The sequence below is a fragment of the Bison bison genome, unplaced genomic scaffold, assembly GCF_000754665.1.
Source record: "Bison bison bison isolate TAMUID 2011002044 unplaced genomic scaffold, Bison_UMD1.0 scf7180017864213, whole genome shotgun sequence".
Taxonomy (NCBI): Eukaryota; Metazoa; Chordata; class Mammalia; order Artiodactyla; family Bovidae; genus Bison; species Bison bison.
The window spans coordinates 1274424-1300266 of record NW_011494785.1 but is presented as its reverse complement, the minus strand read 5'-3'; the positions used below and the strand labels follow the sequence as shown (position 1 = coordinate 1300266).

Here is a 25843-nt window from a genome sequence, read left to right as displayed (position 1 = left end):
TTTAAGGTTAATTAGGTCCCATTTGTTTATTTTTGCTTTTATTTCCAATATTCTGGGAGGTGGGTCATAGAGGATCCTGCTGTGATGTATGTCAGAGAGTGTTTTGCCTATGTTCTCCTCTAGGAGTTTTATAGTTTCTGGTCTTACATTGAGATCTTTAATCCATTTTGAGTTTATTTTTGTGTATGGTGTTAGAAAGTGTTCTAGTTTCATTCTTTTACAAGTGGTTGACCAGATTTCCCAGCACCACTTGTTAAAGAGATTGTCTCTAATCCATTGTATATTCTTGCCTCCTTTGTCAAAGATAAGGTGTCCATATATGCGTGGATGTATCTCTGGGCTTTCTATTTTGTTCCATTGATCTATATTTCTGTCTTTGTGCCAGTACCATACTGTCTTGATAACTGTGGCTTTGTAGTAGAGCCTGAAGTCAGGTAGGTTGATTCCTCCAGTTCCATTCTTCTTTCTCAAGATCACTTTGGCTATTTGAGGTTTTTTGTATTTCCATACAAATTGTGAAATTACTTGTTCTAGCTCTGTGAAGAATACTGTTGGTAGCTTGATAAGGATTGCATTGAATCTATAAATTGCTTTGGGTAGTATACTCATTTTCACTATATTGATTCTTCCAATCCGTGAACATGGTATATTTCTCCATCTATTAGTGTTCTCTTTGATTTCTTTCACCAGTGTTTTATAGTTTTCTATATATAGGTCTTTAGTTTCTTTAGGTAGATATATTCCTAAGTATTTTATTCTTTCCGTTGCAATGGTGAATGGAATTGTTTCCTTAATTTCTCTTTCTGTTTTCTCATTATTAGTGTATAGGAATGCAAGGGATTTCTGTGTGTTGATTTTATATCCTGCAACTAACACCTATCCTGCTCAAACTCTTCCAGAAAATTGCAGAGGAAGGTAAACTTCCAAACTCATTCTATGAGGCCACCATCACTCTAATACCAAAACCTGACAAAGATCCCACAAAAAAAGAAAACTACAGGCCAATATCACTGATGAACATAGATGCAAAAATCCTTAACAAAATTCTAGCAATCAGAATCCAACAACACATTAAAAAGATCATACACCATGACCAAGTGGGCTTTATCCCAGGGATGCAAGGATTCTTCAATATCCGCAAATCAATCAATGTAATACACCACATTAACAAATTGAAAAATAAAAACCGTATGATTATGTCAATAGATGCAGAGAAAGCCTTTGACAAAATTCAACATCCATTTATGATAAAAACTCTCCAGAAAGCAGGAATAGAAGGAACATACCTCAACATAATAAAAGCTATATATGACAAACCCACAGCAAACATTATCCTCAATGGTGAAAAATTGAAAGCATTTCCTCTAAAGTCAGGAACAAGACAAGGGTGCCCACTTTCACCATTACTATTCAACATAGTTTTGGAAGTTTTGGCCACAGCAATCAGAGCAGAAAAAGAAATAAAAGGAATCCAAATTGGAAAAGAAGAAGTAAAACTCTCACTATTTGCAGATGACATGATCCTCTACATAGAAAACCCTAAAGACTCCACTAGAAAATTAGAAGGAGAGTTTACCAGCCACTTGACCTGGAGGGCCAGCCCTACTTCCTTTTTCCAGAACCTAAGAACGACGAGACTCCCTCTCCCCTCCCATCACAGTCAAGGAGGGGCCGTTTCCATGAAGCACAAGGATGTGAGGGGCAGAAGGTGGAGGGGATCGGCTAGGTGTGTGATCTGCTCAGGTCAAGGCTCTAATTCCTTTCCATCGGTAGAGTCTTCTTTCTTGAATTCTTTCTGTAAAAGGAGGCAGTTCAAGTCACATCCCCTCTGGGTGGGGAAGGAGGGGTGGATGCTGGCTGGGGAGGACGAAATGAAAAACATGGGGAGAGAAAGAGCCAGGTGAAAGGTTCCTGTGAGAAAACACACTGCCCTGGACTGTGGTGTCCCCTCCCTAGAAAGGAGGGGAGGAAGAGGGTAGGGGATGGGGGTGGTGAGGGGAGAGGAGGAGGGTGGAGCCTCTGGCCCCTGCAGCCCATGAATGACACCTGGGTGGGCTGCGCTGGAGAATGGGTTGCAGATGTGGCCACGTGCAGAAGTCCCAGGCCACCGGGGGTGCCGGTGACAGCCTCAGCCGTGTACTGTGCATCCTCGTGTGCTTTACAAACATGTGTCTGTGGACGATGGTGAGAAAAAGGGGCCCCTCTGTAAGGAAGGCAGGATGGCAGCAGCCCTGGGGAGAGGGAAGCTGTGTGTGTGCAGGGGGTGGGTGGGGGGTGGGTGGAGGAGAGGTTAGATGAGAAAAACACTTGGTGGGAGGCCCCTCCCCTGATGGGGTGTGGGCGGGGTGGTAGAATCTCAGCCCCCAGGACCGGGGAGGGATGAGGACCCTGGACATAGGGAAACCTGGACATGACATCACTGCCCACCAACAACAGAGACATCCCACCTCCCTCTCCTCTGGGATCGTCACAGCCAGACAGCAAGGGCCTGGAAAACATGCTATGAGATTCTTTCCCCTCAAAATCGCCTTTGCAGTGAAGGCCAGTGATGGAAGCATTGATGCAGCAAAGTGGAGAGACCAGGGCATCGAAGAGTGTGTGTGTTTGTGTGTGCACGCACACACCTAGGGCTAGGTGTACAGAGAGGATGGGGGAAACAGCCATGGCAAAAACATCCCCTGTTTTGGGGTCCTAGGGGTGGGGAGGAGACCAGCTTCCACCTCCTTTTTTAAGACGCCCCCCTGCCGCCAAGCTGAGGACAGAGCATGCTTCCTGGTCACCCAAAGTGTGGTTTGGACCCCGCCGTCTCGCCTGTGAGCTTGAGAAACAGGCGAATAGTCTAGACCTACCGGCTCAGAATCCTCACTTCTTGAGATTCTTCCTCTTCTAGAGGCCCTGCTCCACTCACTCAGGGCACCCCTTTTCCCCACCCTCTCTCCTTCTTGGCTCCACCTTCATGCCCCTCTTCAGCACCCAGATGCTGTGCTCTGCCACCCCAACTTCCCTGGTCTTGATTTTCCATCCCACTCTTCTGAACCTCTCCTTTGGTGTCTCCCACAAACACCTCAAGATTCGCAATTTTCAAGTGGGAAGAGCTTGGAGAGCACCGACCCCATGCCAGGATCAATTTGCAGGTGAGGAAACAGGTGTAGGAGGTGATTTGCTCAAGCTCACAAGGCACATATTACAAACCCAGCTCCCAGATCATGGTAGAAACTAAGGAATTTCAGCCTTTAGGGATCATCCACATCCAGCCTTTGATCTCACAGACAAGGAAAACGAGGACCAAGAAGCAGCAATGGGACTGGTCCGAGGTCCGCGAGATACATGGCAAAGCCATCATCATCAACAACAACAGTTGATCCACAGAGGGAGAATGGACACACGCCCACGTATGGCTGAGTTGCTTTGCTGTCAACCCGAAACTAGCATGACATTGTTCATCAGCTGTACGCATAGTCAACAAAAAGAGTACAGAATGCAGCGCTTGGAAACAGCAGAAGGATCTCTGTTAATTTCCAAGGCAAACTATTGAACATCACAGTAACCCAAGTCTATGCCTCAACCACTTCAAAGAAGCTGAACGATTCTATGAAGACCTACAAGATCTTCTAGAACTAATACCAAAAAAAAGATGTGATTTTCACCATAGAGGATTGAAATGCAAAAGGAAGTCAAGAGATACCCGGAATAACAAGCAAGGTTGGCCTTGGAGTACAAAGTGAAGCAAGGCAAAGGCTAACAGAGTTTTGTCAAGAGAACATCCTGATCATAACAAACACCCTTTTCCAACAAACCAAGAGACGACCCTACATATAGACATCACCAGATGATCAATACCAAAATCACATTGATTATGTTCTTTGCAACCAAAGATGGAGGAGCTCTATACAGTCAGTAAACACAAGACCTGGAGCTGACTATGGCTCAGATTACGAGCTCCTATTGCAAAATTAAATTGAAGAAAGTAGGGAAAACCACTAGACCATTCACACATGCGCTAAATCAAATCCCTCATTATCATACAGTGGAGGTGACAAATAGATTCAAGAGATTAGATCTGATAGACAAAGGTCCTGAGGAACTATGGATGGAGGTTCATAACACTGCACGGGACACAGTGACCAAAACCATCCCAAAGAAGAGGAAATACAACAATACTCCAATATAAAATAAAAAGCTAAAAAAAAACTCTAGTGTAATACAAAACATGTTCTAATCACTACATCCAATTATCAAGAAAACAAAATAGCTCTCACATTAATTGCTTTAAGCATAGCATAATGAATAATTAAAAATTACAGACTAATGTTTCAGCAACATGCTATCAAAAAAGACAAAGGCCAACAAACAGTGACTTTATCTACTCACAGATTCTACCCACATTTCCCATGGTCATTTTGAAGAACATGCCTCTCACTAAATATCACTTGATTAAGGCGAGATATTACTGAACTTTAAGCTAATGCTTATAATAACTCAATTAATCGGATGAATGGTATTACATATTCATAAAATATCAGTATTAAAAAACCAGCTAATCCATGTGTGCCCTCCTGATTTCATTATTGCAGCCACACCTACTTTAGCATGATTTCTTATAGTAACCACACGTGCTACACCTTTGGTAGATACAATTTAGTTCCATCCAGGATCTGAATTCTTCTCTATGGTTCCAAGCTCAACCCAGGACTTTTGGCACCAAATCCAGCACTCTTCTCATCACTCTGGCTGTGTTATTGATTTTGTTTATTAAATTCAACAAGTGTTTTCTGACCACTTACTGCACCATGTGAGCTGTATTTCATGTTTGTGATCAGGTCCCCCAGCTGGACCAAAAGGGGAAATTGATCATGTACTTCTCTCTGTGCCTTTTGCAACTACAGAGAGGTGCCTCCTGCATGGAACATGTTTGGTAAAGATTTGCTGACCCTCAGCTCTGGCAGTTTCCCCCTCCTGCATGTGGTCACCTATCATGGCCTCTGGGTCTCTTGGTGGGTCTTTTTTAATACATTTTTTTTTTGGCCAATTCCCTGACCAGGGATCAAACCTGTACTCCCTGCAGTGGACACTCAGAGTCCTAATCACTGGACCACCAGGGAAGCCTCTTTAATACAATGTTTAAACTTTACTTTCCATTTACAGTTATTACAAAATATTGGCTGTGTTCCCCAAGTTGCACAGTACATTCTTGTGGCTCTTAGTGTTTGAATTCCATAATCTTACATCTGGATACAGCCAAATTGCAGTGGAAGCCATGTTATGGAGCCCAGAGTCCTAATTTCACACGATGAGAGACATAGGAGGGACAGCTAATCTGGTCCCTACCCTCCGGGACTTGCATTCTGAATGGAAGTTGAGAAGACCATGGCACCCATACAATAAGGGTGCTCCCTTGGAAAAGGGACTGGCTACCCACTCCAGTATTCTTGCCTGGGAAATCCCATGGACAGAGGAGCCTGGAGGGCTACAGTCCATGGAGTCATAAAGAGTAGACATGACTGAAACTACTGAGCAGGCACACTGAGACCCTGCACACTCCCTAAATTGTCAGCATCACCACCCTTGGATCCAAACAGACCCAGTGTTGTGGCTGTTTTGAAACTTTGCAGAAGAAAGAAGAATGCAAAACTGTCACGACCTTGATCTTTACCACATACCCCTGACCATAGTCCTGGCTATAAGACCTCTTCCTACTCCCCAGGGAAGGGGGCACAGTTCTTGAGGCGCAAGACTACTGTGCTCCCTCTCTGCCTGGCAAAGAAATAAAGCCACTTTCTTCCTTCTTGGAAGGACAGATGCTGAAGCTGAAGTTCCAATACTTCGGCCACCCGATGAGAAGAACTGACTCATTAGAAAAGACCCTGATGCTGGGAAAGATTGAAGGCAGAAGGAAAAGGGGATGACAGAGGATGAGAAGGTTGGATAGCATCACCAACTCGATGGACACGAGTTTGAGCAAGCTCCAGGAGATAGTGAAGAACAGGGAAGCCTGGCGTGCTGCAGTCCCTGGGGTCGCAAGCAGTCAGACACAACTGAGTGACTGAATTGAAAGGTCTCCATATTTCTGTTCAGCATCCGTGAACACAGAACAAAGATTTTGGCCTCAAGATGTGATGCCTTTAAAGAGTTTTGAGCAGAGGAGTAATGTGAGGTGACCTAGATTTAGAAAAGATCAGCAGGCTGGGGCCAGAGTAACAGCAGGGAGCTGAGTTAGGAGGCCACTTGATAATCCAAGTGATGGAGGAGGGTTTCTGATGACTGGTCTCTGATATACAAACATGAGCCAATGGTTATCTTGGGCGTGGGAGGAAAGTTTAGGCACCCTGCTCTAAAGGGAGGGAATTGCCTCTGATAATCCTCCCATAGAAAAAGGACACAAAAAGAGGATTCAGTCAAAAAGGAAAGGAGCATTAGCTCCATACTCTGGGTTGGAGAAGAAAGAGAAGCTTCATCTTTGTCCAGCCAGGCCTCTTCCATGGATGAGGAAGATGAACGCTGCACTGCACTTTTCTTGGCTCTCATCACTCCATGAAAAATACCCCCAACAGATGACAGACTGGCATCGCTAAAAGCCTCCTCGTGGTCATGGTCGTGGCATCTTCTGCCAAGGGTTAGTCACTACGGGTAGAAGAGGAAATGATACTGGATACTCAACTTCATTGCCAAAGGTGCCCTGGGCTAATTCTGTAACAATAAAAGCCACTCTTTTACAAACATCATCCTGACCCCTTTATTTCAAATTCCACACCTTGTTCTAGGGTAATGCCAAGCCCCTTCTGGAGACTGGATTTTTTTAAAAATGAAAGAAAAAATGGGGGGAAAAGTTAGCATAATATAAGGATTAAAAAAAAAAACAAATTTGTAGGGGGCTATATAATTTATTATCCAACTTGGAGTGCATTTTAATAATTTTATTCATCTGTTTATTTTTGCCTGTGCTGGGTCTTCATTGCTGTGCAAGCTTTTCTCCAGTTGGGGTGAGCAGCGGCTACTCTTCGTTGCATTGTGTGGCCTTCTCCTGGCAGTGGCTTCTCTTGCTGCGGAGCAGGGACTCGAGGCACAAGGGCTTTGGTAGTTGCAGCACGTAGGCTCAGGGTCACACTTCCTGGGCTCTGTGCACCACAGGCTCAATAGTTGTGGTGCACAGGTTTCCCAGCATGTGGGATCTTCCTGGACCAGCAGTCGAACCTGTCTCCTGTCCCTCTGAGAGGACCATGGCTTCATCTTCACTAGCCCCTCATCATCCTCGAAACATCACAGACTAACACCCCCAGCATTCACACAGCAGGATCCCCATGCACATGGCAGAACCAGGTATTCCCACCAGGAAATTACCATGAACAAGATGGAGGCGAAGTTCATCAGGTAACCTGGGAAACGATCTTTCCAGGTCAGCTTATCTTCATCGTCCTGGGGAGAAACAGGAGAACAGTGACCATCAGATGCTGTAAGTAACAGATATAAAATGTCCCTCAGTTTTCCATAAATGTGTATATCATTCATCACTCTACTTAGAGACGTTTTTGGTCTCTGATGCCTTACCTTCCACATCAACAACAGCTCTCCTAATTCTGTGACTTCTAGATCTGATTTCAGCCTCACACTGGGCTAAAGTTTCAGTTCAACTGCTCTATCTGCTGTGCGATCTTTGCTGTGCCTCTTAACATTTCTTTCTATTTCTTCATCTGCTAAATGGGCACAGTCATGACCCTCATCCTGACTCATGCACAAGATGGTTTTATTTGCTTTATTTTAATGAGAAACACACGAATGTGGTAAAGTGGGGGACAAATGATAGATACAAATGACCACAGAGCAGCATCCTAGAATAGATCATCATTTATATCAGACATCACCACTGACCTCAGATCCCGAGTATGCAAATTACCCACAATTTTTGTTCTTCAAAGAACCTGTACGTGTTGTTATTTGTTCCCTCCAAAACAACTGTTCTCCCCTGGTCACAAAGGCAGACAACTCAAGGTGCAGGCTCAGCTGAGGCCTTGCTATCAGTCTGGCTGAGAACCAGACTCCATCCAGTTCACCCCCTGCTCTCTTGGGACCTCCATATCCCTGACCACATCCGCCTTCCCTGCCCGCTTAGATCCCTCACCTGGTAGGGTGAAGCCCACCAGGTACGAGGGGTAAAAACCTCTGCCAATTAACTGCCACATAATTTTAGCCTGGGCACTGGATTTGATGCTTTTGAACTGTGGTGTTGGAGCAGACTCTTCAGGGCCCCTTGGACTGCAAGGAGATCAGAGAAGTCAATCCTAAAGGAAGTCAACCCTGAATATTCATTGGAAGGACTGATGCTGAAGCTCTAATACTTTGACCACCTTATGGGAAGAGCTGACTCATTGGAAAAGATCCTGATGCTGGGAAAGACTGAAGGCGGGAGGAGAAGGGGACGACAGAGGATGAGACGGTTGGATGGCATCGTCGACTTGATGGACGTGAGCTTGAGCAAACCCTGGGAGATGATGATGGACAGGGAAGCCTGGCGTGCTGCAGTCCATGAAGTCATGAAGAGTCGGACATGACTGAACGACTGAACAACTGGATTTCTTTGAGCTGCCATTCTTTACAATTAGAATGGATATAGTGCCCTGCCAACTACAAGGTTGCCTCGAAGGCCAGCTAAACCCATGCTGGGGAGGATGCAGTGGAAACGGCAAAGCCCTCCACGCTGGCGAGGTAGGGCTCCTGCGTTTCTGCAGCCTGTCTAGCTCAGCAAGCCAGCATTCCAGGCCCCTTTCTGCTTCTCTCTCCCTCCTCACCAGATTTCAGAACACACCTGATCTGACTCTAGCAACAGTGCCATCTAGGCTTTGAAAGCTTGTACTGTAGGCTTCCCCAGTGGCTCAGCAGTAAAGAATCTGCCTGCAATGCAGGAGACTCAGATTCGATCCCTGTGTCAGAAGATCCCCTAGAGGAGGAAATGACAACCCACTCCAGTATTCTTGCCTGGAGAATCCCACAGAGGAGCCTGGAGGGCTACAGTCCATAGGGTCGCAAAGAGTCAGACATGACTGAGCGACGAAACCACCATCACCACTGTAAGTGAAGGGCCTTCTTGGCCTGAAAATCTTCCTAAAAGCCTCTGTGAGCCAACTGTGTGCAGACTTTGTGGCCATGCACAGTGGGGAGACAGAGGACAGTGGATATAGTCACTGTCCCCAGGGGGCTCCCTGTTTAATGGGATGGGAGTGATATGGGAGGAATCCCGTGCCAGTTCAGGAATGTGGGTTATCCTGGGAGTGAGCCTGGGTGGGATTTGAGGAAAGGAATGGTATATCTTTCTCAAGACATGTCTGGAGCTAAGCATAGGGCTGAGGTGACTACAACGGGGTGGAAATAAGCATTAACAGCTCGGTGGTCTGTAATGACCTAGAGGGGTGGGAGGGAGGTCCAAGAGGGAGGGGATAAATGTATAAAGTGAAATGTTAGTCATTCAGTTGTGCCCAACTCTTCAAGACCCCATGGACTATAGCCCACCAGGCTCCTCTGTCCATGGAATTCTCAAGGCAAGAAACACTGGAATGGGTAGCCATGCCCTTCTCTAGGGGATCTTATAGCTGATTCACTTCAGTCTACAGCAGAAAATAACACAACAGTGTAAAGCAATTATATCCCAGTTTTTTTAAAAAGAGCTTTAAGGCTGGAGTCATTCAGTGACCAACGCTCTCAGGTACCCATGACGTCAACAAGGGATGCTCGGTTTCTCATAGGCTCCGATAGGATCAGGTCTCAAGACTCTGAGCCCAGCAGACTTTCCATCACACAGTGAGAACAAGGTCACTGCAGGTCATGACCATCCTGCACAGGTGGGACTATAAAAACCTATTTCTGTTAAGACTGAAGCAAGTCCTCTAAATGAGGCCAGACATCAAAAGGGACTAGTATTTCTTTCTCTCTGCCTTCAGTATCCATTCTTTTTTTATTTGTTTTCTTTTTAATATTTATTTATGTATTTGGCTGTGTCGGGTTTTAGTTGCAGCCCACAGGATCTTTGCTATGTCATGTAGGATTTTTCATTGCAGCACATGGATTCTCTAGTTGTAGTACACAGTCTCAGTACTTGCGGGCACACACGCTTAGCTGTTTTGCAGGTGGGATCTTAGTTCCCTGACCAGGGATAAAACCTGCATCCCTTGCATTGCAAGGTGAATTCTTAACCACTGGACCACCAGGGAAGTCCCCAGTACTCATTCTTAATTTCAATCACACTAGTGGTATCTTGGCTTCCCAGGTGGCCCTAATGGTAAAGAATCTGCCTGCCAATGCAGGAGAAGCAAGAGACTCAGGTTCAGCCCCTGGTTCAGGAAGATATCCTACAGAAAAAAATGGCAATGCACTCCAGTATTCTTGCCTGGAGAATCCCATGGACAAAGGAGCCTGGTGGGCTAAAGTCCATGGGATCAAGAAGAGTAGGACACGATTGAGCACAGTGGTATCTTACTTTAAGATTCTGATTAGAAAACTGACGAGTGGTGGGTAGATGATAACTCTGTGGGGATTATGAAAAGAAGTCTAGGGTTATGTGGGGCTCATCTGGAGGCCTCTCTCATTATGATTACAGTCTGGATGATTCTCTGACTCTTTTCCTGCCTTCTTGCCTGGGGATGAGAGGTTCTGCCTTGAGAATCAGCAAGCCAGGTGTGCTCAGAAATGCCAGCGATGAGCAGGGAAGGGGAAGCTCCAGTTACAGGTTCTGTGTCTCCAGTTCCTCCCCAGTGGGGCTCCCTGAGTAGGGAGCAGGGCAAGGAGAGATAGAAAGACCTGCGCATGGTCCAAGAAATCAGGGGAAGGGGCAAGGAAGCAGTCAGTGAGGATGAGACTGGGCTCAGAATGGTCCTCAGGGACAAGATGGACAGTTTTAGAATAAATGGGAGAAAAGGAAGTGCAAGCAGAGAAGTAGGAAACACAGCCCCAGATGAAAAAGGCTCTAAAAATAAGTATAATCGTAGAGGATGACTAGCAAACCCAAGGGCAGGGCCAGGGGGCAGAGAGGGTTTTGGCCAAGGTTCCTGACAAGTGTTATCCACCTTCTTAAGGCCAGGGATGAGGTGCATTCAGACCAGCCTCTATGCATGCTAAGTCACTAAAGTCATGTCCGACTCTTTGGGACCCCATGGACAATAGCCTGCCAGGCTCCTCTGTCCATGGGATTCTCCAGGCACCAATACTGGAGTGGGTTTCCATGCTGTCTTCCAGGGGATCTTCCTATCCAGGGATTGAACCCCCATCTCTTGCATCTCCTGAGTAGACAGGTAGATTCTTCACCACTAGCACCACCTGGGTGGATGCTAATTACAATCTCCACTCACTGACACAGAAAAGATGTGAATATTCACGGCAAAACACCATCCAGTTAACTACACTCCATGTAAAAGTCACACAACCAGCTCATGGGATCATAGAAGAACTTGGAACTTGAACTTCTGAGTTCAACTCTTGGCTCTGATACGAGTCAAGTGGCCTTGGGAAATTCCCAGAACTTCTGTTTCCTCATTTGTAAAGTAATTATATTCCTTATCTGTAAAATGCATAAACGGTAACATCTATTGTGCCAGATTATTATACCATGTATTTTATATTAATTAGCCAACCCATGGAGGGGCCAAGCCAATGCACATGCACACACAGGTAAGCATGAGCTCTCAGAGTCTCCCTCTTTTTAACACGGAGATGACACACATCCCACTGAAGTGGCAGAGGGCATGCACAGATCCCACAGCTGAACGCCTGGGAAAGCGCTCTGTCAGCTCTAAGTGTTACTCTCTCAGTTGTGTCTGACTCTTTGCAGCCCATGGACTGTAGCCTGCCAGGCTCCTCTGTCTATGGATTTTCCAGGCAAGAATATTGGGAGTGGGTAGCCATTCCCTTTTCCAGGGGATCTTCCCACCCAGGGATTGAACTCAGGTCTCCCGCATTGCAGGTGGATTCTTTACCATCTGAGCCACCAGGGAAGCCCCAACAAAAAGCCACACAAAGCCTCACACCAAAAGTAAGGTCAAGTCTGTGTCATGACTGTATCAGAAGCGGGTGGACAAGAAGGACTCAGCTAATTCACCACTGTTAAGCCAGGAGCCTAGCCATTGTCTATGCTTGTGTCCTTGTCCCTAAACTACGGCTTTCGCTTCCAAGTCTCCAAACAGGAAGTAGCATGGTGACATCCACAGCAAACCACAGCAGTGTCCTTTTGGCAGACTGAACAGCAGGAAATGCAGGCACTGCAAACGCGGTAGGTGAGACTCCTATTCAAATCCTGGGATGGCAACCTTGAAAAGTGGTCAATCATCCCTGAGTTTGTATTTATTTAAATTAATGCGTGATTATCATGTAATAAAATGCACCTTATTAGCATGCAATTTTGTGAATTTTGATAAATACGTATGTATCACATGTAACCATGACCACAATCAAAAACAGAACCATCATCCCCTCAATACTGCCCCATCCATTGTGGTCCATCACCTCCCCCAGTCTCCAGCTCCTGGCAAGACCTATTCTCTGTCCCTTCAGGGTTGCCTTTTCCAAAATTTCATAAAAGTAAATTCCCATAGCATGGCTCCTTTCCAGTCTGACTTGTCTCACTCAATGCACTGCATTTGGGATTCACTTCCGCTACATTCCCAGAACTCCGTTTTCTTATTGCTGAGTAATATTTCACTGTATGGACCTGCCACATCTCACGGAACCATCACTGGCTGAGAGATGTCTGGACTGCTTCCAGTTGTTGGTAATTAACGAATAAAGCTGTTGGAAGTATTTGCACACTGGCTTTGGTGTCCGCATAGGCTTTAGGTTAATACCAAGTAGTGGAATTGCTGAGTCATGGGTTGCGTGTATCTTTGGTTTATAAGCAACTGCCAGACTGTTTTACAAAATGGCTGTGCTATTTTTGCATTTTCACCAGGAACATATGAGAATTCCTTCCTCTACTTTCTTTTCTTTAAATAAACTTTTTTAAAAATTTAGAATAGCTTTAGATTTATGAAAAGCTTCAAAGATAGTACAATGTGTGAGTGTGCATGTGTGTGTGTATATATATGTATATATATATATATACACACACACAATTCTGCACCCAGTTTCTTTATTATGTTAGTATGGGTACATTTTTTGCAAGCAATGAACCAATATTGTACCTTACTATGTTTTTTTTTTTTTTTTTTGGCCACGTTGAGCGGCATGCAGGATCATAGTTGCCAGACCAGGGAATAAACCCATGACCCCTGCTGTGGAAGCTTAAAGCCTTAGCCTCTGGACTACCAGGGAAGTCCCTGTACCTTATTATTAACTAAAGCTCACATTGTATGTGGATTTTCTTAGTTTTCACCTAATATTCCTTTTCTGCTCCAGAGTCCCATGTAAGATGCCACATTATTTTTAGCCACCATGTCTTCTTAGGCTCCTCTAAACTATGATGATGTGTCAGACTTTTCTTGTTGCCGATGACCTGGTCAGTTTTGAGGAGTAAGTAGTCAAGGATTTTGTACAACATTGCTCAGTACAGGCTTCTCTGAAGTTTTTTCAGAATTAGGTTGAAGCTATGGGTTTGGACGAGGAAGACCACAGAGGTAAAGCCAAAAGTGCCAAGTCACGGTGACTGTGTGGTGGTCTGTTGCCAGTCTGATCCACTACAGCTTTCTGAGTCCCAGCGAAACCATTACATCTGAGAAGTATACTCAGCAAATTCATGAGATGCATGAAAACTACAATGCCTGCAGCTGGCCTTGGTCGACAGAAAGGGCCCAATTCTTCTCCATGACAACGCTCGAATGCACATCGCACAACAACAAATGCTTTGCTTCAAAAGTTGAACGAATTGGGCTTCAAAGTTTTGCCTCATCCGTCACATTCACCTGACCTCTTGCCAACCAACTACCACTTCTTCAAGTATCTCGACAACTTTTTGCAGGGAAAATGCTTCTACAACCAGCAGGAGGCAGAAAATGCTTTCAGAGAATCCATCTAATCCCGAAGCATGGATTTTTACACTACAGGAATAAATAAACTTCTTTCTCGTTGGCAAAAATGTGTTGATTGAAATGGTTCCTACTTTGATTAATAAAGATGTGCTTGAGCCTAGTTATAATGTCTTAAAATTCATAGTCTGAAACTGCAATTAGTTTTGCACCAATCTGACATCATGTTCATTTCATCACAGCAAAGGGACAAGCTATAATATGACCTGTCACTCATGATGCTTGTCGGGTTTCCCAGCTGTCCAGTAACTCTTTCCCCTCCTTTACTCTTTGGAAGGAAGTCACTACATGCAGCCCACATTTGAGGGGTAAACAGTTATAGTCTGCCTCCTTGAGGGGATAGTATCTGTAGATTCCTTGAAGTTTCTAATTCAGGTGTTTATAATGTTTTAGATTTACTTCAAGTATGGACTGAGAAAAGACACACTCAGTTATGCCAATATTAAACCAATACAGACTGCTTTGAATTCAGTAAAGGAGAATAAAGATGATATTTGCCTACTGCTCAGGAAGCATCATGCCTGGAACAGAACTGGATTTTGGCTTCAAAGGAAGCCAGCTGTGGTCCTCTTTCTTTGAAGACTTCTAAAGGGGCAGGAAATCAACCCTGAATATTCACTGGAAGGACTGATGCTGAAGCTGAAGCTCCAATACTTTGGCCTCCTGATGCAAAGAGCCAACTCATTGGAAAAGATGCTGATGCTGGGAAAGATTGAAGGCAGGAGAAGAAGGGGGCAACAGAGTATGAGATGGTTGAATGGCATCACCGACTCAATGGACATGCGTTTGAGCAAACTCTGGGAGATGGTGGAAGACAGGGGAGCCTGGCGTGCTGCAGTCCATGGGGTCGCAAAGTCAGACACAACTGAGTAACTGATCAACAACAACAAAAGGGCAGGAAGTCAAGCACCATCATCATCACCTGCCTCACCTGCTCCAGCTAACCACCGGAGGTCTGTAAATAGATTGGCTTTGGTTTCCACCAGAATGTTCACATACTGAGCCTCTGTTGCTGAAAATACTTGAGTCAAGGGGACAGTGTTAAGGAGAGGGAATAGTGAGGCATTTGGAAATGCAAGACCTAGGCTTCATCCCTGTCTCTACCTCTTTATTAGCTGAGCAACCTTAAGAATATTGTCTAACATCTCTCTGACCTCATAGCCTCATCTTCAATCGGACAACTGGTAGACCTGCCCTACTGCACCTCAATGAGTACATCATGCATGTGACAATATTGGGAAAATTCTCAGTTCTGTATAACTGTGAGTTGTTACTAATCCTATTTCTATGCAGGAAGCTTTCACTGAACATCAAATGTGTATCCAGCATTGTTCTGGCACTGGGCACTGCAGATATGGAGAAGGCACATTCTTTGCTCTTAGGGTGAGATGGTTGGACAGCATCACCCACTCAATAGACATGAGTTTGAGCAAACTCTGGGAGACAGTGAAGGATAGGGGAGCCTGGCATGCTGCAGTCCATGGGGTCTTAGGGGATGCTCCAACCACTAAAAGAAACTGAGAAAGACAACACATATTATGAGATGATATGACACATGTCATGGGAACACAGAGGAGAGAGCAACTGCCTGCCTTGGGGGAGAAGGAAGGCATTACAGATGAAGAGACATTTTACTTGTGACTAAAGAATGACAAGTGTTTTCCAGGATGAAAAGAGAGAAGACCATAGGACCTCAGGCATAGAACCACCTTCTCTGCACCTCAATTTCCTCATCTCTAAAAAAGAGATTAAGGTGAGTGCCCTTCACACAAGATTGCTGCCGTGAAGATGAAATGAGGTCACATATGGGAACGTGCATATGGAACTCTGCCTCACACAGAGCTGGAACCCAACACTTGTAGCCTAACATCACTATCATCATTATTGTTTCAACCACCAGAGACCCTGGCCCTTATCAGGACACATTAGGTGAGGTTTCCTTATAAAATGACAAGGAAATCCCAAATTCAGTGCGGGCGCTGCTTCCTACAGTAGAGATCTGGGGGCCAGTCTTCCAGTTCTGAGGTCACACAGATGTTCTACGTGACCTGGCCCCACTTTGCCCTGACACAGCTGTTCAATGCTCTCTCTGCTGGTGAGTCTTCAAGACCCCTCACAAACAGCATCTACTCCAGAAGCAGTGATCCCACCAACTTCACCATCTCTCTCTCCCTGGTTTTCTCTCCCAAGATAGCTCCTCCTCCAGGAAGTCTTCACGGCCTGACCATAAAAGTAAGGCCAGCATTTGACTGCACACCCCTCCCTTCACTGACATTGGTCACCCCGCAGCTCCTATCACCATGACATTGGACCCGGGCATGGTGTTGGTCCCCCCAGCCCAAGCACACACAGCCTCCTGGACTGAGCCTCCAGGTCCTAGCCCTCAGCCCTGTGGCCTTGCCTGTAACTGACCCCCAGAGCCCTCTAGAGATAGAGACAGACTTTTGGGAAGGGTGTCAATCTAGGACAGCAATCCTGACAAAGGGTTGGAAGCAGTGGCGTGGCACAGCACCCAAGGCAACAGGCATGGGCAAAGTCCAGGGCAGAACATAGTGTGATTTGTGGCTCAGATGGAAAGCATTCTCTGTTCCTCCCGCTGCTTGGTGACTTCAGCAGACTCAGAAATTCAGACTCTGGCTCCCTTCCTCCCCTCCTGAGGTCCAGCCTGCTAACTCTGCGCCTCTGCCCCCAGACGGCTGCTGTTTCACTACCTCTACTCCCCAGCGGGCGGCCTTGGCCTCCCTGGGTTCCAGGTCTGGGCTGAGCATCTCTCCCTCCCTGACCCCAATTCCAATTACCCTACCCTGTGTCCTGCCTGGAGTCGGCCCCCAGACAGCCCCTCCCCACTCGCTCTCTAAAGGGGCCCCCCTTCTAGATTGTGGAGGTGGAAAACGGGGCTCAGGTGGGTTGCCCCTCACACCGTATGAGAGCCCAGGGCAGCCATGTCATCGTCCCTGTCCAGACCTCCTTGCCTGTAAAAGGAGGAAGCTGGGCTGAAGCCACCACGGCCCCCCATGATTACTATACACATGAATCCTTAATCTATAACCTTATCTACAACATCACACAATGACCACAGACTCGGCGGTCAGAATACATCTAAATCCAATGTTGAGTGGGGCCTCCGAGGATTGATGTGATCTGGACTCTGGCCCCTCTTGAGCTTTATTGCTAAGCGTTCAATCCCTTTGTACTCCATTCCAGCCACACTGGCTTCCTTCTTGTTCACTGAACATCACCAGCTCAAGACCTGAATGAGATTTCTCCTCTTCTGTCTCTTTACCCACGCAGGTCCTCTGCTCACCCTTCTGTTCTCAGTTCTAGCATCATCCCTCCAATGAGGCCTTTCCTAAGGCTCCAGCCCATCCTCTGACCCTTATTATTCTCTATCAAAACTATGACTATCTGAAGTTATCTCATGTGTTTATTTATCTCCTCTCTGCCTCCTTTAGGAAAATAGAAGCTTTGTGAGGGCGGGTACCCTCTGTGTCTGGCTCCCCGCTGGACTCCAGCACTAAGATCGGCCTGGCTCTGGGAGCGCACTTGCAGGTGGGGCTTGGTGGGTAAGGATCAGTTTGGAAACAACAGCCTAGCTCATCTTTGAAATGCCCAGTGCACAGAAGATTGGGATTGAGCATTTAGCCTCTGGTGGGTCGAATCTAACGTCACACAGGAGGAGCCCACAGTACAATTTTGTGTCCCTGCATCAGGCTATGATGCCAAAACCTAAGGGGAAAATAAAGAGACTTCTTGGTAACTTTTCAACAGTTTAAGAATAATAGTCAAGTGTATGTCCTATTCACAATAGCCAAGACATGGAAACAACCTAAACGTCCATCCACAGATGAATGGATTAAAACAGATGTGGTACATATACTTGATGGAATATTACTCAGCCATTAAAAAAGTGAACTAACACCATTTGCAACAATATGAATGCACCTAGAGATGATCATACTAAGTAAGTCAGGCAGAGAAAGACAAATATCACATGATATTGCTTCTATGTGTAATCTAAACTACGACACAAATGAACCTACCTATGAAACATAAGCAGAATAAGGGACACAGAAAATAGACCGGCGGTTGCCAAGGAGGAGGAAGATGGGAGCGGGATGGATTGGGAGTTTGGTATTAGCAGATGCAAACTGGTATATATAGGAAGGATAAACAAGGTCTTACTGTATAGCACAGAAAAATGTATGCAATGCACTGTGATAAACCGTAATGGAAAGAATAAGAAAAAGAATATGTACATATGCATAACTGAGTCACTCTGCTGTGCAGCAGCAATTAACACAACAGTGTAATTCAACTACACTCCAATAAAAAAAACAGTCAAGTGCATATCCCATGAGCATGTGCTGATAAGGACAGTTTTTTTTTTTTGCAAGGAAAACAACCCAGGGAGAAGACCCAGCCTAAGTGACACCTAGCTGTGTTCCCACCTACCCCCTGCTCTAGGCAAGGACGCGATCACTATCCTGGACTCGCTGTGAAGACCTTGTGATGGAGACCCTGCGCTCACTTAGCTCCTTCTAGCGTGTCTTGTCCTTTCAGGTCACACATTACTTCTCAATTTAACCAACAAGCCTCCAGCTTCAGCTTGGGGCCTTTTCCTTACATCCTAGCCCACAGAATGGAAAACATATCTGTAGAATATTTGTTTACAATCTTAAAGTTGTTCGTGAAATCCCCCCTTATTCCTGCTCGCTTCAGGCACAATAAGGTTTTGTAACCCCTATTTTTTTCCCCAGATATTTTCAAATTGTGGTGCTAGAGAAGACTCTTGAGAGTCCCTTGGACTGCAAGGAGATCAAAACAGTCAATCCTAAAGGAAATAAATACTGAATATGCATTGGAAAGACTGATCCTGAAGCTGAATATCAAATACTTTGGTCACCTGATGCAGAGTTGACTCATTGGCAAAGACCCTGATGTTGGGAAAGACTGAAGGCAAAAGGAGAAGGGGGTGACAGAGGATGAGATGGTTAGATAGTATCAGTGACCCAATGGATATGAATCTGATCCAACTCTGGGAGATAGTGAAGGACACAGAAGCCTGGGGTTGCAAAAAGTGGGGATTGACTTAGTGACTGAACAACAACAACAAATAGATATGGAAAAATATCCTTGCCCTGCATCCCTGTCTGCATCCATTCCCTCTGGACCATGATGATGCTCTAAGGAGGCAGCTATACCTCACTGTGCTGGATGAAGGGATGGACGGGTGAGAGGATGGCTGGTTGAATGAGGGTACCATCTTTACAGAGTACCTATTAAGAGAGGCTCATTGTCCTCCACTTAAAAGCAGAGATGTGCAAAAAATGATATCGGGAGATGTGCCAGTAATTTCTATTTAAAGATTAGGCAGGGGGCTTGGGGAAGAAGCAGGACCTGAGTCCTGGAGGACGGGTAGAAGAGAGCTGATGGCCCAGCTCCCAGCAGAGGCTCAGACTGCAGAGAAGACAGGCTGCCACAGTGCAAGGGGAGGTTTTAGAATGGGATGCCCTGGGAAATGTCACCAACTCTCAGTTGGCTAATCATCAGCATCATTTAGGGGACTTCTCAAAATAAGTTTCTCAACATACCTTGGCCCAACCCCAGATCTACTAAGTCAGAACCTTGGGGGTGACAGAATCTGTTTTTCAAAATGCTTCATGGGCAACACTGCAGTTAAGCCCAATTAGGGAAGTCCTGTTCGTGGAGACTGGCTCCCTGCCTTGCTGCATTTGCTCCAGGGCCCATATTCCTGTGGTTTGTCCCTCTGTGAACAGATTCTCTGAAAGGCGCTCACAGAGTGGAAACAAGCTTGGAGACAATTCCCTCATGCAGAGTGTTGACATGGAATTTGTATTGTCAGCGGCATTGCTGGTTCCCACCCATGCCCACCCCAACCCCCACCAATCTGCAAGCTGGCTGTAGGGCCAGAGCCACACCAGTCACACCCGAGACCAGGGAGAACCTTCGGCTCAAGGAGTCAGGAGGCAAGAACTAAGGGTGGGAGGACTGCCTGCTCACTGGCCATGCTTGGGACCAGCGGCCAAGGCACTCCAATTATCAAGCCAATTGTTTGACACGCCACAGAAGCCTAGACAGCATCTCAGTATCTTACTTAATTTATGCAGCTATATCTCATATTGTGAATTTATTGGACTTTAAAAGTCCCCACATAAAGAATCCTAAAAAGTGCTTGCAATTTAGTAAGCACAGGGAAAAGATGGCTGGATGGCTGGTTGGATGAATTGTGGATGGATAAGGGTGAGAAGTAGTGAAAGTGAAAGTGTTAGTTGCTCAATCATGTCTGATTCTTTGCAACCCCATGAACTGTTGGCCTCAGTCGTGTTCGACTCAATGCAACCCTATGCACTGTAGCCTGCCAGGCAACTCTGTCCATGGCATTCTCCAGGCAAGAATACTGAAGTGGGTATCCATTCCCTTCTCCAAGGGATCTTCCTGACTCAGGGACTGAACCTGGGTTTCCTGCATTGCAGACAGATTCTTTACCATCTGAGCCACCAGGGCAGCCCATGAATGAGAATACCATCCTTTAAAGGGTATCTATTAAGAGATGCTCACTGCCCTCCACTCAAAAGCAGAGATGTGCAAAAATAGACTTGGGAAATGTATTGGTAAGTTCCATTTAGAAATCAGTATGCCCTTTGCAAGATTCCACTTGCAGATGAATAAATAATGAATCCAACAACATCCATGTGTTTTGGTCAGAAGAGTAAGGATGCTTTGTCCGCGGTTCTGTAACACCATCAGTCAGTTCTGGTGTAGCCCATGGTCACTGTTATACCATGGGTAGGCGGTTAGATGATACACATCTGAAACTGTTTATTTTTCACTGGGACTGCACGAGAAACGTATTTGCAGGGACTTGTAACAACAGTAAACTGGCAAGAAGACGCTGTCATTAACTCCCCTCGGGGTGTCTGGCGATACTGCACGCAGCCAGCAGGCAATGTTTGTTTTTTGGTTTGGTTTCAGGTTTTGTTAACTAATAGAGAAGAGGGGTTTGTGGTTCTTCCTCTTCATTAACAAGAAGGGCCAGGACCAATGGAAAGGGAGCCCAGCAAGGAAAACTGGGTCAGACATGCAGAAGCACTTCCTGGTTCTTCCTCAAGCCTGGGGTCCCCAGATCAAGGGAGGTGGCCTCTACTGTCCTTCAAAAGAGCCATCTTCAAAGCCGGCCCTGGCTCTTCCTAGAGACACAGCCAGGGTCATGATAACACATGAAGTGAAAGTGATAGCCACTCAGTGGTGTCCAACTCTTCGCAACCCCTATGGACTGTAACCCTCCAGGCTCCTCTGTCCATGGGATTCTCCAGGCAAGAATACTGGAGTGAGTGGCCATTCTGAGTCACCACGAAAGCCCATGATAACACACATGATTCACTAACGTGTTCTAAAATTATTAAGTGAAATAATCCATGAAACGTGTCACACTGCCCACACATGTGGTAGGTGAAGGGAGATCAGCTCCAGCCACGCAGGCCTTTTCTTTAGGTCCAGGGCTCTCTGTGGCTGGGAGTTGGCTCTGTCCTTCCAGGCTAAGGACATCCTGGCCAGAGACACAGGACAGTGACAGCGGCCATCCTGGGCATGCCCACGCTCAGCTTCAGCTGGGTTCACCAGGCTGCGGCAGAGAAAGGGATGTAGGGCCAAAGAGAGGAAGAAAAATCCAAAAAGGGGAGGACTTGGAGGAGGACGACTGCTCTGTGGTTGGAAGTGCAGGTAGTCTCTGCTGGCTTCCTCCAGGGTCGCCATCACCCTCTTGGGGCTTGGGATGAGGCTGGGCCCAGGGAGCACTACTGAACATGCTCAGTGCATGCAGGCACCAGCCTGGGAGGGCAGGTCTGGGCCTCATGAACCTAGCTCAGGCCCCTAGGAGCTGCCCCGCGTGTAACCACCCCCCATGCCACCTGGCGAGGAAGGGAGGGACCCAGGGCCCAAGGCCCAGAGCAGAACCCCTGCCCTGCCGCACCTCTCAGAGCTCATCCTTCCCCCTCTCCACACACAGAACTGCCCTCAGCCCCTCCAGCTTCCTCATCAGCGCAGAGTTCTAAGGGTTGAGTTTTGACCCTCAAGAAGGGTTAGGATAGCGTTTCAGATGCCACTGGTGCAGTGGCCCCGCCTATCAGAAAACTGAGAAGGGGCCCTGCGGCAGTGACTTTATAAACATCACCTCTGTTCCAGGGACTGTGCTGTGACATTCATGCTCCAGGACTCTCAGTGCCCAGGCAGAGACGAAAGGGTAAGCAGTCATGGTGCAGTGGAGCAGCTGCTGGGATGGGACCATGCGGAAGATCCTGTGGGAGCCTGGTGGAGAAGCTCCCAACTGTGGTGTCTTCAGAAAAGACTCAGGAAAATACACACATGAGCGCTTGTGTACAAGTGTGTGCATGCATGTACACACACACACACACACACACACAATCATGCTTGGTGGTCTGGGTGTGCCCCAGATCAATGACTCTACCTAGCTGAGGTAGTGGTTCAAAACTTGTTGTTCTATCTGCCTCCTCACACATCCACAATCCATCCATCTATTCACTCATCTATCCATCTATTCCCTTATCCATTCACTCCCTCATCCATCCATCCCCTTATCCATCCACTCCTTCATCCATTCATCCATCCATCCATCTTTTACTGTGTGCTTACTAAGCTACAGGCACTTTTCAAGATTCTTTATGCATCTGATCTCACTTATTGCTTCCAATAACTTTATCAGATAAGAATTATTAGGGATATTTTAAGCCCAAGGAAATCAAGACCCAAGAAGCTTAGTTTCTTGGCCAGAGTGCCCTAATAAATGGCTGAATTGGTATTTTAATCTAAATCCAAATAATTCCAATCGAAAGTTCTTTTCAGCTTTCCCAAATACCCTATACTGTGTCTTCAGAAAATTGGATTTTCCAGGTACTCATAGATGTTCCACACAGACAGCTCTCTCTTTTAAGAAATGTGTTAATAACTGCCAACACACAGAGCCTCTGGAGAAAGGAATGGCAACCCACTCCAGTATTCTTGCCTGGAGAACAAAATGACTGAGGAGTCTGGTGGGCTACAGTCTACAGGAAGTTGGACACAACTGAATGACTAACACCTTCACACACACATGTACACCAGAGGCTCTGGTAAATAATGCAGGACCTCTATCTAATCCAGCATTCACAAACTCAATGGTCACTGAGCTTCTTTGGTAGCTAACAACTCAGTTCCAGGGCAGTTTGAGAAAAGTTGCTTGACCCCCTTACCTGAGCTAGGATCCCAACCCAGGACTCCTGCCCACAGAAAGGCATTTTTTCCTTCTGCCAGCAAGCGATGACCTGACTTTAAGCTACTCAACAATCTATCCCCTTGCATCTCACTGATTCTCTTCTTCTACAAACCTTCGCCTCCGTTCTCTCCCTGCACATCTGCACATCTCCACCAAACACAGAGGGTAAAGGGACCAGGAGACATCCCAGAAGTGACAGGTTTGGTCTGCAAGCCACTGGATTTGCAGCATACACTGGACTCCCATCCCAGCTCCGGGCTCAGAGCCTTAAATGCCTACTGGTTTAGTATGAGAGCCCGTCTTCCTGGTTCCTCTTGTCTCATCCCCCCTCCACACTCTTCTGCAGGGCTCTCCACACAACAGCCTTCCTTGCTTTCTATACTCCATCCGGCTTTGGGAGGATTTACTTGTAAAATTTCTCTTTCTATCCTTCTCATAGTTCTCTCTCTGGACAAAAAGAGACAGACAGGCAGGACCAACCCAATTGTGAGCATCCCCAGGCTCAGAAAGGATTCTATTCTCTGCCCCCCAAAGAGAGACTGGGCCCTGCCTCTCCCCACCTGGAGCAGGGAGCTAAAAGCCAAGGGTAACACAGCACTTAGGGCCTAGGATGACATGGCGGAATGTCCACCCAGGGGAACCCCTTCCCACTCTTCGGCTGCCCCACATCCCCGCCTGCCACCCCCCAGGGAGTCAACACACATCACGCCGGTGGACTCCAAGCCCTGACTCACTGAAGTGCTGGGAAGTCACTGCCTGAGAATCTGCAGCCTCAGCGGCTCCAACCAGGCCCTCTGCTCTGCACCCCGGGGGTCAACCATCTCCTGCTGCCAGCTAGGGGATGGTTTTTTCCAATGAGCTCAAGTCATCCCGAATGCATGATCCCCAGGAGGGGCTTGAGTTGGCTTCCAGAACATGCACGGGGAACCCTTCTGCCTAGTGAAGAAAACACACAGCTGAGCACAAGAATCTGTGCTCCCCTGGGTCTCACTAGCATTCATGGGTCTCCAGATCCCCTGGCAGAGAGCAGCCTGGGCACCATGGGACCCCACACGAACCAGATCAGAATTTAAGGATGAGGAATTACGTGTCGATTGCTTCTGACAGTTAGACAGAACAGTGAGGACTGAGGCTCCCAAGGGGAAGGGAAATCTACTTCCCTGAAAACAGGCAACCCGAAAAAAAGGTGCCAGGACACCAAATGCCCAACGGACACCAAGAGACCATTCTCCCCTCCTCTGTTGTCATGGCCCCTCCATCCTTATCTGTTGCTGCTGCTGCTGCTAAGTCTCTTCAGTTGTGTCTGACTCTGTGCGACCCCATGGATGGCAGCCCACCAGGCTCCTCTGTCCACAGGATTCTCTAGGCAAGAATACTGGAGTGGGTTGCCATTTCCTTCTCCCTCCATCCTTATCTACTATGCAGTTAATCAATTCTTATGGGAGAAAAGGCATGTGTGTGCACGTGTGTACTAAGTCACTTCAGTCGTGTCCGACTCTTTATGAACCCATGGACCATAGCCCATCAGGCTCCTCTGTCCATGGGATTCTCCAGGCAAGAATGCTGGAGTGGGTTGCCATTTCCTTCTCCAGGGGATCTTCCCAACCCAGGGACTGAACCCACATCACTTATTTCTCCTACAGTGACAGTCTGGTTCTTTATTACTAGCATCACCTGGGAAGACCCGGGAGAAAAGGAGGAAAGACAAAAGAGAAGAGAGCTTCAAATTCTCCTGTCTGCTTTCAAACTGTGGTGTTGGAGAAGACTCTTGAGAGTCCCTTTGACTGCAAGGAGATCAAATGATCCATCCTAAAGGAAATCAGTCCTGAATATTCACTGGAAGGATTGATGTTGAAGCTGAAACTCCAATACTTTGGCCACCTGCTGTGAAGAACTGACTCATTTGAAAAGACCCTGATGCTGGGAAAGATTGAAGGTGGGAGGAGAAGGAGATGACAGAGGATGAGATGGTTGGATGGCATCACCGACTCAATGGATGCGAATTTGAGCAAGCTCCAGGAGTTGATGATGGACAGGGAAGCCTGGCGTGCTACAGTCCACGGGGTCACAAAGAGACATGACTGAGCAACTGAACTGAATTGACCTTCTTTTTTACCCTCCACAAAGTTTCCAGTTCCCTCCCCAAACATAAACGGAAGCAATATGGTAACGAATTCAATAAAGACAAAAAATGGTCCACATTAAAACTATATATATTTTAAAAAGAAAGAAACAGGTAAGAAAGGATAAAGGTTCATTCTACTATTTCCTCTATTTTGGGACACGGTTGATCTGTTCATCTCCCTGCTGTGCCCTTTTCTTCCTCCTTCTTGAGTCTGGGGAAGAACACATCAGGCAGTTACCCCAGGGTTGCCCCAGAGTCACAGGCTCGCGGTCATCACTGGCTTGTGTTAAGGATGCACCTTGGAAGTAGCTCCAGCCCTACTGTGTGAACATCCATGAGCCAGAAGGAAAAAAAAATTAAGTTTCTCACTATCAAGTCTTACTTTGGAAAGTAAGACGATTTTCATTTGTACATCTATCTCCTTGTTACCCC

General features: G+C 46.6%; 1 protein-coding gene across 1 annotated transcript in view; it reads right to left on the bottom strand.

Moving 5' to 3' along the window:
• Nucleotides 1–25843, bottom strand: part of ANO2 (anoctamin 2, calcium activated chloride channel) — a 339922-nt gene that overhangs the window by 73056 nt on the left and 241023 nt on the right. Inside the window, exon 17 of the mRNA XM_010844983.1 lies at nucleotides 7339–7413. Coding sequence (XP_010843285.1) covers nucleotides 7339–7413 — 75 coding nt within the window. The remainder of the gene's footprint in view (nucleotides 1–7338; nucleotides 7414–25843) is intronic.